This window comes from Brachionichthys hirsutus, chromosome 1, assembly GCF_040956055.1.
Source record: "Brachionichthys hirsutus isolate HB-005 chromosome 1, CSIRO-AGI_Bhir_v1, whole genome shotgun sequence".
In the NCBI taxonomy this organism is placed as follows: Eukaryota; Metazoa; Chordata; class Actinopteri; order Lophiiformes; family Brachionichthyidae; genus Brachionichthys; species Brachionichthys hirsutus.
In genome coordinates this window covers 10,544,535-10,556,247 of record NC_090897.1, presented here as the reverse complement: position 1 = coordinate 10,556,247, position 11,713 = coordinate 10,544,535, and the positions used below count along the sequence as shown (strand labels likewise).

Below are 11,713 nucleotides of genomic sequence, written 5' to 3'. Positions count from 1 at the left end.
GGAACGATGGGGAGAAATATGAGTGTAAAAGTGGGATGATAAGATAAGACATGCCGTTGTTTTGTAAATATTTATGTTTGTTTTATATATATTTTTTTGTTTTATATATATATTGATTGATTTTGTTTAGTTAATTTGGAATTGAGGGGGGGATTTTTATATAAGCCCTTCCGGCTTCTTTTCCTCTCCTGCACTATTATTTGCCTTTGTAATGTTTTGTTTATGTTTATTATTGTGCATATAATAAAATGAAATGAGCTTCAGCGGCAGACATTTGTTAAACGGATCTATGAAAGACATAAAGCAGGCTTTTATATTGTGATGAAGTTGTTTACATTCACTTGTTTTGGCCGAAGAGGATCTCAGTCCCTCTTTCGTCAGAGTTCCCCGCAGACAAGCCGATGCGCTGACTGCTCCGTCTGTCACTGGGGTATAACATTCGTGAGAGCCACGAGAAGGGCCCAGACAGAGAATCTGGTTGGAGGTTCAGTGTGAAAACCTTGAGCCTGCCCCGCTGGCTCGCAGTGCCCAGAGCTGGCACAGCGTGTTGACACGGAGCCGGAGCCAGACCTCAAGTCGCCTTTTCAGCCAGCGGGGATAGAGGTGCAGGGATTCAGGGATAAGAGCCGGAGCGTTTTTCTCTATGCTCTCTGATCACGGTGACTGAGTTCAGCACTAATCGTGTCACCCTTACTCGTTGGCTTCCGGAGGGAGGTGCGATGCAAGGCCCTCTGGAGGGGGGCCTATTGTCTCTGGATGTCTCAGGAATGCGGTGTTTTGGTTCGGCAGGGTGAAAGCGTGTCAGCCTAAACTCTGATCCGCCTCCTCTGTGTCCCGCCCTGCTCCTCAGTCAGGTTAGAAATATATATTTAAAAAAAAATCAGTCGGGAGACAAGAAGATATGGAAAGTGTTTCTCAGTATGCTGTATGATGCATCCACTCCAAAGGGGAAACGGTGTTCTATTTATTGATTCTGCTTTAAAATATTTACTTTAAGAAAGATTGTTGCTGTCAGGAACGCACTTTAAAAGGCTTGGGATGAAATTGTGCTCATCTGGCAGCAGGGATTACATAAATGAGACCAGATCAATATTACAGCCCCAAAAACTGCTGAATAATGAAAACAAGCACAGCCAACGCTTCACCAATATATTATGTCAGGTTAAATGAGTAGATCTGATCGCGCCGCAGCCAACATTGAGCGGAAAGCAGTCGGTAGAATCAGACTCAGAATACTTTTATTGATCCCAGTGGTAAATTCTGTTCATGTTTTCCACTCACATAGTGTCAAACAGCTCATTTAGTATTTCCTCCCTACAGGTTGTGTCTGGGACACTTGAGAAAACAGTTCACACACTCCGCCGTTGTCAGAATGACCGTGACCTGGCTCCCCATCCTCTCCGTCCTGCTCTTGTGGGTCGGGGACTCGTCTTCCATCTTCCTACCTGACTCCATCCAGCTCAGAAAGCTCCTGAGCCGCTATGAGGAGGAGGCCGATCAGAACGGCACCAGCAACCCAGCTGGGAATAGGACCCGACGGGCCATCCGCTGGTCGGACCGCGAGGAGATCCTCCAGCTGCACAACAAGCTGAGGGGTGGCGTCTACCCCACTGCCTCAAACATGGAGTACATGGTGAGGCACCATGCCCTTACTCTCACTCAAAAAGAACTGCAGAGAACTGAACCTGAATGTGTCGGCAGCGCTCGGTTTGAGGTCAGCTTTTTTGTGATTAGGTGTTAATACTGCCAGGAAAAGAGGTGCAAATGTAATTAAAACCAATTGCTTGTCTCATTTGGAAAAAGGCAGTAATAATGTCAGGCTTTCACCCCCTTGCTGTGCTGCTCTTTTACAAGAAGGATAATAATGCGGCGTCTGTCCTACCTGCAAACAGCTCAGTGCTGGAGAGACCTGCAGGCGAGGGAGGACCGAAAACAGAAAAAAAAATAAGGCGAGAAGAAGGGAAATAATTAGCCTGAAGGGATGATTGTTGAGACACACAGAAGGTTATTGAGAGCGATGAGGCTCGCACTGTCGGGAGGATCAATGGTGGTCCGTCTGGCTTTGGAATGTGGTTATAACGGGGAAGGAAAGTGTTTGAATAGTTGCTCTGCCCGGCGCTCGCCCAAATTCCGTTTGTGTTTCTGTGTTAGTGCATGGGCATTCGGCTTCGCAGTGGCGTCCGTGTGTGCGTGTTTCATGAACCACCAAACGGCTGGAAATGTACTGAGGAGACGCGCTTTGAGGGGCCATGCTGTTTGCAGCCCTCCCCGCCTACACAACACCTCCTCCATGTAGGAGTCAGGTGCCTCCTCAGCGTTCCAGCCTCCTCTCCACCTCTGTAAAACAAAACCCTCAGGAAACGTGGATAACTCGGCAGTGATTGCTGTGGATTTATAGTGGACCAGGGCCAGGCACCAGCTGCTCCACTCAAACAGCACAGTCTAAGGTTAATGTTGGACTTGGTTCCATCTCCCTGGGAGCAAAGGAAATGCAGCAGCATGAAAGTGATGTGGTTGGGTATCAGAACAGGGTGGGGATGCTAATGTTTTATTGTGTAGCAGATCCAGCAGCTGAATGATGACACGTCTCCCACTGGTGTCCCCCCCTGATAAACCTGTTTTAATCACATGTGATGAAGGTTTGGGATGATGAGCTGGAGCGATCTGCCACCCACTGGTCAGAGGTTTGCCATTGGGACCACGGACCGGAAGACCTGCTCATGTCCATCGGCCAGAACCTGGCTGTCCACTGGGGAAGGTGAGCTGACGTGTCCTAAATCATTCCTGAAGATTCAGCGCTGGGCTTGACCCATGAATAGTTCTACCGGTAACTCGGTATTGCAGCGCACGCAATGTCCTGCCTTACTAAGCAACACTCATCTTCCTGGCATCGACCCTGGTCTTGTTCAGAACCTAGCGGCCATAAAATTAGAGGCATTTATGAAGAATAGAAAACAGTATTGAATAATAAATAATGAGCATGCTGTGCAAAAAACGTACGAAACGTACTGAGCTGTATAAACCTGAGCAAAGCTAACGGTAGATCAGAGTCTGTCACAATGGCAGCTGAACTGAACCTTTACGCAGATCTGCTTTCATTGCTTAATTTCCTGAGCTGTCAGTATTGCAAAACGCAGTGTCCTCCCCCTCTTCCCTGCAAAGCGCGAGTGTCCTCTCACGGACTGAATGGCAACAGCTCTTTGCCAAACTGCTCCCTAAACAGAAAGAGACGTGCTTCACCGCTACCTGTGAAGTACAAGCATGGCGGCGTAGCCAGCCGGCGCTCACGTACGAGGCCAGGTGTGTCCAGGTGAACGCCAAACACAACAGAGTGTGGGCTGTGTCTGCTCGCCCCGTTCCCCTCTTTTGTTCCTTTTGCCAAACCCACTGGTTTCCACTCCCCCCTCTACTCTCCATTTATAGGCTCAGCATCTTACAATACCGTACAAAGAGATGTTTATAATGAGAACTAAAACGTATTTGTCAAGCTTTGGATCCATGTTTAGGTTTGCGCTCTTTTTTTTTTTTTCTCCTCCAACCTGATTTCATTTCCCCTGATACACAGAGGAACAGACTGCCGTTTTCTGTGCCAAGAACGATTCAGACGTCATTTGAGGCCTAAAGGGAGGGGGAGGAAAGGGGAGGTTCATGCAGTGTTTCTCAAGACTAGCCAGAGTACCTGGCAGCATCTTCAGATATTTCCTTTTTGCCCCTGGTACCTGGATGGCCGGTGACTGAGCCTACTGTGTGTGTGTGTGTGTGCGTGTGCGTGTGCTCCACAGATACCGCTCTCCTGCCTCCCATGTCCAGGCCTGGTACGATGAAGTGAAAGACTACACCTACCCCTACCCCCATGAGTGCAATCCTTGGTGCCCAGACCGCTGCTCTGGGCCCATGTGCACCCATTATACCCAGGTGAGATAAAACAGGAGTAAAAATAGTACCGTAATAACGATAAAAGACTGGACCCCCTCCCTCTCCTGCGTATGGAATCAATGTGTGGGTGGTGAAGTGCAATATGTGAAAACATTGTGTACGCTGGAGGGTAAACACAACAAGGGGGAAAATAATTTGCAGTTGTTGGAAATAAATGATCTTACCAGACGTCTTTAAATCAGCACCAGGTTAAAGTCCCTTTGTTTTATTATGTCATTTGATTGCACATAATCATTTGATTTGGTCCAGATGTGCTATTGAATTTATTAGCTTGATGAAAGAGTGAAGGATTCACCTGTATTTCATGTCATTGGACCGCGGGATAATGCCAGAGCACCTAAATTATCTTCAAATTTAAGTTTTAAAGATAATGCTTTAAAACGAACCAGATCCATATAACATATTTTGCTATATGCTATATGCTATATTTAGAATAATACTTGGGCCAGCGTGCAGTGAACACCCTGTGTGACATGGCATGGGGAGAGTAAGTGTCTGGGTAATAATAAAAGAAAATCAGAGGTAAGCTAGCAGGCAGAAATCCAATAAAGGAATGAAGAGTAAGTGTAAACCCGACTCAAAAGAAGGCAGAAATGTGCCCTCACCCTGAAACCATGATCGCCGCCATCTGGCAGTCATTTTCATTCACACCAGACACCCCTCGCTGTTTGACCTGGATTCTTTCAAGGATGCTGCAGAGAGGAGGACAGCACCAAGTCTGAGCATCATCACCTTGTTTCAGCCTTTGATTTGCTGCGGGCCAGGCGGGAGGCCTCCTCCAGTAAGAGAGCCCATTGAGCCGACCCACCGGCACTCGGCAAACATCTGTCTGTGTGCTGACTCACTGCTTCCAGTGGCGTCTGGCTTTACCAGGAAAAAGATGAGCATTCATGACGAGAGGAAAGCCCACATGCTGCAGAGGAGTGGAGGGCAGTGAGGAGGAGTTGAGGAACTTGCTGTCAAGTGGCACATCATTCCTCTGTAACACCGCTGTGGCTCTCTGTTTAGTGGGAGTCTTATTTCACCTTTGGACTTTGGGCCTACGCTTATTACTCATCTTAAAATATTAAATCTGGTATTTTTCTACTTCTGACTGAATGATGGAAAATAAACACCATTGTGTCACAGACTACAAACTGGGTTCACGCGTGATTCACGTCTATCTAAGGCCTTATAGTGGTTCCTCTGAGAAATAAATGATTGATTAATGAGAGACGTTAGGCAGGGGATCTGGGCTGCGAGCTCCTTTAGCTAATGCTGCCACGGGGTCTGTCCATTCAACAGTCATGTTAACTTTGGCTTGTCTTCTGCTTCCCCTTCACAGTTGGTCTGGGCAACCACTAACCGAGTGGGCTGCGCTGTGCATGTGTGTCCAAGGATGAATGTGTGGGGAGAAATATGGGAGAATTCAGTTTACCTCGTGTGCAACTATTCTCCAAAGTAAGATCAGCAGTCCTCCCTGTTTCGTTCTTCATCCACCTCTGGTTGACAGATTGAGTTCTCGCTATAGCTGTGTTTCAAATGTGTAGCATTGATTGTCTGTCTGAGACATTTGTAGGACATGTTGGGACCATTAAGAGTCTTCAACAAGTTTTGTGGTCCAGATGGCCCACGGGAGTGTTTGCTCTTGACCGTGGGTCTAATTACTCTAAGTATTGTTTTTGTGGACAGATTTTAATTTTTTCCCAAGTAATTAAAAGCTCATCAGCATAGTGGCGGTTGATTGCTGATTAATTCCACCTTAATCAAGCTGTCCGCTGTTCGCTTCTGCAGGGGTAACTGGATCGGCGAGGCTCCCTACCAGCACGGCCGCCCTTGTTCCCAGTGCCCTCCCAGTTACGGAGGGGGATGCAGGAGTAACCTGTGTTTCAAAGGTGAGCAAACCTCTCCGGATTTCATTCAAGGATGCCAACAAGTTTCCGACCTGAAGCCTGTCTGTCCGTTTGTAGATTCTCAGCGCTCAGAGACGGAGGACATGAATGAGGTGGAGAAGCTTCATGTTCCACTGCCTCCTCGCACCACCGCCAAACCCAAAACGCCTCCTCCTCCGAAGAAACCGGCATTCAAACCCTCCGGTGCCAGGCCCAGGGCCCCCTCCTCAAAGACGCCCAGCAACACCTATCTAGGTAGTGAGAGGAATTATCCAAAATGATCTTTTTTTTGTTGTTGTTGCATTTTCCAATCTTTCCGTCGCCGTTTCAGCTCAGAACATCAAGTGCGAGACGAGACTGCGGGATAAGTGCAGAGGCGCCACCTGCAACAGGTGCAGTCATATTATTTTGGATGTTTATGTGTTTTTTTATTTATTCCCCCTTATCATAAACCTCCTCTAAATATTGTCTCGTGTCACTCGGTCGCTCCTCTGTAGATACAACTGTCCGGCTAACTGTCTGAATAAGAAAGGGAAAGTTTGGGGAACTCTCTTTTATGATGTGGTGAGTCTGTCCAAACATGCAACAAACACATGTGACACTTCGTTTTATATCATAATGGCTAATTTCATATCTTTTTTTCAGCAATCAAGTATTTGCAGAGCTGCTCTCCATTTCGGTGTCATTGACAACAACGGAGGGCTCGTTGAAATCACGAGGATGGAAAAATTCCCATTTTTTGTCAGAGGCTCAAAGAATGGCGTCGAGTCCCTCAGGTAGATTCAATTATGCCTTGTCTAAATCTCACACGTGGGCGACGTCACCAAAGCTGCAGCAACACTTATGAAACACATTTCCTCCTCTCCTCCTTCATAACTAATATTTGAGCAATAATGAAATGTTTTCATGAATCACATTTTCCTGAAACCCGTCTGTCCGTTACCAGCAAATACAAACCCGGGAATGCCTTCGTGGTGGCCAAGGTTGAAGGTCAGTGAAAGGCTCTCGCTAAGAAGAGCTTTAAATCATTGCATTTGTGTTCACACTGTCAGTGAAATGCATCGGCGTTAATCATGTGGTCCTCGTCTCTCTCGGGGACAGAACTGACGGCTGACTGCTACACCACCGTGGCTGAAATCTGCCCTTTCAAGAAGCCCTCCTCACACTGTCCCAGGTATCTGCCTCTCTCATACATGAAGGAAAGACACACTTAATGGATTCTCCTAACAGTACTGTCATAGGACGTGAGCTGCACTGTTATATTTGAACATATAAGAACTTTATCTGTTGCTGTTTCTCAGACTCTCCTGTCCATCCGACTGCAAGTCTCAGCCTTCTTATTGGTCACCTGTGGTTGGAAACAACATCTACACGGATGTAAGTCACACACGGATTCACACGAGCATGTTCAGAATGAACCCGCAAATCCCATCTGAGGTTTAGGTCATCCAGATTTGTTGTTTCATTTTTTCACGAGTTATTATTTATGCAGAAATAAAAGCACATCTCCGGCATTGTTGCGTTAGAAGGGATTTGCAGACTCTTCTGTGACAGTTGCTACGGAAACGACTGAATCACAGCATTAATGAAGCTCATGGGGAACAGTAGAATGCCCGGGAGTCATCGACCTGCATCAGACCTGACTGATCAGACGACGGTCAGGCATTATGTCTCATACAGCTCAGTTTCTAGTGTTTTTGCAGCCGCTCTTGGATCACATTCGTAAGCATCACTTGATAACATTTATAGCTCAGTCACAGAGTTGAGCATCAGTGAGGCCCATCGTAAACACAGTGCAAAAATGTTTTTGCAATCTCGGGCAACCCAATTTGCTTCTGCAAAGGCTTAGAAGCTGGATCCTGCTTAAAACGCGGCACATAAACCATCTGCTGTGATGTGTGTTTGGACAAGAAGTGAATGGTTTCGCTCCAGACTGTTGATAAAGAGCTCAGGGTCAGTTGTTTTGCCTCAGACTGTGAAACCCTTGCCTTTCTGTGAGTGTGTGTGTGTGTGTGTTTGTTAATCACTGCAATATATTTTCTTTGATAATTAATGATTTGGAAAGATACGCAAGAAGAAAATAAACTGATTCCAACCATATGAAAACATTCATCCATCTCTTTGCTACACCTTCTCATCGCAGAGCTCCAGCATTTGTAAATCGGCCATCCATGCAGGTGTACTCAGCGCAGAGGGCGGTTTGGTCGATGTCCTGCCACTGGACAAAAGAAAGAGCTACGTTGGAGTCCTGAAAAATGGCATCCAGTCTGAGAGGTACGAATCATTTTTGTGGTCCACAACTTTAACTTATTTGACTCCAATTATCTTTAACCGACGAGGACAGCGGCCACAGATGTAGCTGCTCAGGCGCTGAACCAGATCGCTTTGAGTCATCACAGTAGCGTTAGCAATAATGAAATCTATATACTTGGATTTGTTCTGAAACAATCGTTTTAGTGTTTGTAAAATAGGATTTGCTGGAAAAACAATGCCGACTACTCATGTTTGGTGTGTGACAGCCTCAATCTGCAGTACAAGCAATCATGTGGTGGCCATGAATCGTCTATTGTTGTAGAAACATATGGAACTTTGTTTCATTAGAACCCATGTACAAGCACTTTACATATCTGAGGACACATTATATGCAAACTTCCCATTCTGCAAATACTTGTTACGTATTTAGGAGAGCAACATCTCATCTGCGTGTGTCTCCAGGGAGCTGGCCAGTACGCACGGTTTGGTGGGTGGGAGGCCTGAATAATGTCCTCATATTTTCCAAAACCGCTAGCCACATGTTGTTTGCAGGAAATGGAGCCGGCTCGATCAACCGGAGTGGAACTGAATAAATCAGATTGTCTTGGGGGGGGGGGGGGGGGTGTATGATTTATTGTCTCTGATTAGAATGTTGTGGCACTGACCACACTAACAGGCTAAAGATACAAGGTGTGCCACCTTAAAGCGAACAGTCGCCATGAATCTGCACGCCTAAGGAGGAGTCTGAAGAAGAGTTCTGATGATGAAGACCGACGACTGATAAGAGCTGCTGGGGCTAATGCTGCTGCCACATTTAGTTTGCTGTCGTTTTCCCTTGTCATGACTTTGTTATAACTAAACTGTGGCCGAGCGGCCGTGCCAAAGTCATTTATTGATGAAGACGGCGAGGTAGCAGATCACAAGGAGCAAGTGGCTAGAGAGCTCTTTCATTAACACAGGTTTGAGTTTGTAATTCTGCGAGTTATATTGATTTTAATTGTAGAACAATACGAAGCCCCATTCCTCACAATCGACTCATTTACGCACATTTAAAAACACACCATCGTGTTTATTTGCATGTTTTCCTTTGCAGTTTGTATCGTATGGCAATTACAATCTGCATTTTGTTCCTCAGTGTCGTGAAAACAAAAACATGGAGACAGAAAGTCTCCAATTATTATGGAGAACTGTGGGGAAAGCATCACTATGAATTTGAAATGGCTGCTGAGTCTGTGGTGGATGTTCCTGCTCATCCGCCCACTCACACAACCCCACCAGTCTTTAATGGGGGGGGGGGGGGGGGTCAGTTTGAGCAGTCAGACCTAATGGGTGAATGGTTTCTCCAACCGGAGTAAACAGGCCACAGAAACACAAAGCCCAGCCTCTGCTTTCATTCGCCGTGTCCCGCCGTGTTGCATCTCCTTGCGTGTTACATGGAGTGGCTTCCCCTGCACACACACCATGTTTCTCACGTCACTCTCATGTCTGTGGCCAACTCCATTTGACTGAGCCTCGCCGAGGAAGCCCTTGTGGGCTAGTCTCTGCTGGCATGTGGGGATGTTAGAGTAATAGTGTGGTTTGCTATGTGGATGGGGCCCACACGTAGGATCCTTGCTTGCTTTAACCAAGCATTTCAATTAAGCATGCAAAGCGCTGACTGGCCAAAATAGCCCAAGTCTGAATATGAAATCTAATGCAGAACAGCGAAAGCCCCACTCGGGGCATTGGGGTAGGAGGTCAGTGAGAGACTGAGAGGGAGTCCTTGACTTGTGCCAACTCGAATGGCAGGTTGGCAGTTTGGACTGGACTTTGTTGCCGGGGAAGTAATCACAGCCTATCTGATTACTCGCGGGTGGGAGTGCCGTCAGTCGTTGCTTTCCTACATGAACAAATATCTGCCATCTGAAACCAGTCGTCCTGGCCTCTCATGATTATTGATCATGGAGGCGCGTCAAGGCCTCTCCACTAATGAACTAATTACAAAGTCATCACTTGTGGTTGCTGGACTCAGACACACGGCAATGCTGCGTCACACCGCCGCTGCCCTCTCCAATGTTTTTCTCTCTGTTCCCAATGCGATGGTGGCAACACATGAATTCACTGATGTACCCCTTCAACATATAAATAGCAGATCACGGCGATGACTGAATGTGGCTTGTTTAACTGTGTTGTCTTTTTACAGCGAGAGCAACGCAGAGGGAGGCTCTTTCCGAGTCTTTGCGGTCCGGCAGTGAGACTTCAGGTCGGACGTCCTCGACCAATTCAGTCACCTCAGCTGCTCGAAGTGCCCGTAGGTTGGATACCACAGCTGTTCATCCGTCTCTGTGCCCAAACACAATGTCCCAGCAGATTGATAGACGGACTTATCCGCTCTCGTAAAAGTAAAAGTTGTCCCATATGTTGACAGACTTTTATTTCCCAGTCAGCTTTCAACTCCAGATGTGGATATGTCTTCTAATAAATCTGTGACCACGGAAATTAAAATATATATATATTATGATGTATTGAACAGCTGGTGCTGGAAGTTGTAAATTAGACATGTTGTAGAGAAAGTATTATGTTTACATTGAGGCTCTCATTACAAATTTAAGTTAGTTTTCATAGACAGGAATGTATACTGGTCACACTATATTTAATCAATGTGTACAGAATATAAGATATTTTTTGTTTTAAATATAGAGGATAGAAATGTATATTCTGACAGTTGCCTTTTCTGCTTTCTTGGATCTTCCGTGCCCTTTACTCTCGAAGATTTAGTCTGTGAAATCAAATCTCAGAAGTGTCTTCAGAGTGGCTGCAATATAATTGCTGTAATAAATATAAATAACTATTGCAGACAATGGTTAAGAAGCAGCCATTTGTCGTTTCATATTTATAATTGCTAGTGCTTTTCTCATTTCTGTTGCATCTGTTAAATATATGGAACAGATGTATTTGTGCCCTGCCCACCTAAGACTAACGAATGTGTCACGTATTTCAGGTGCAAAGATGTCATGACATCAGATTCATGTCGAAATTAGATCGCATTTCTTAAAGGGGATTAAAAGATTCTGATCATCAACCTGCAGACGGTGTTGCTGCTGGAGAGCCCTGATTGGAACCGCTCCAGCAACTTAATTGACTTTAAATTTGTTATTCGGATCTTCCTACATTTCTCTAAAGTAATTTTTAAAACGAACGATCAGATGCTTATTCTGGGGGTGCTAAGTAACAATAGTGTAAGGAATTAATGTATCATTAAACATTGTTGCTCTGCTAGTTTCCTGAATATAAAATATGTTTTAATGGCGTATTTGTATGGTATCCTATTTTAAAAATACTATAAATTTCTGTCCAAAAAATAATCCATATTTTTTTTTCCTTTAAAGTTAGTTCAAATGTATCCCCTTATTCTACCTCAACCCTATCGCTATGCTAGGCACTTTTTTGTTGTTGTCTCTTTTATATGCAGATTTGCATGAGGAATGCTAAAGGATTTGTAAAGTTAAAGGAACTGTAAATACAAAGCCGTTTTTGAATTTATTTAATCCTTTTATGCAGTAAGATATGTTGTGAAACTTTTTAATTGTCTTGTTTTTATACAAATGTAGAATGGGCGCTATATATATATTTTTTGCACAATTGGAGAATAAAGTTTGTCTTACAAAGCAAGA

At 45.3% G+C, this 11,713-nt stretch overlaps 1 protein-coding gene across 1 annotated transcript; it reads left to right on the top strand.

Moving 5' to 3' along the window:
* The first annotated feature begins 1,372 nt into the window (after positions 1-1,372).
* Positions 1,373-10,364, top strand: crispld2 (cysteine-rich secretory protein LCCL domain containing 2). Its single transcript, XM_068760789.1, has 14 exons — positions 1,373-1,633; positions 2,640-2,758; positions 3,783-3,915; positions 5,261-5,376; positions 5,710-5,810; positions 5,886-6,062; positions 6,139-6,199; positions 6,305-6,371; positions 6,453-6,583; positions 6,754-6,797; positions 6,909-6,981; positions 7,109-7,184; positions 7,951-8,081; positions 10,243-10,364. The coding sequence occupies exons 1-14, from the start codon at positions 1,373-1,375 to the stop codon at positions 10,292-10,294; spliced, it is 1,542 nt and encodes a 513-aa protein (XP_068616890.1). The 3' UTR covers positions 10,295-10,364.
* Positions 10,365-11,713: the final 1,349 nt, after the last annotated feature.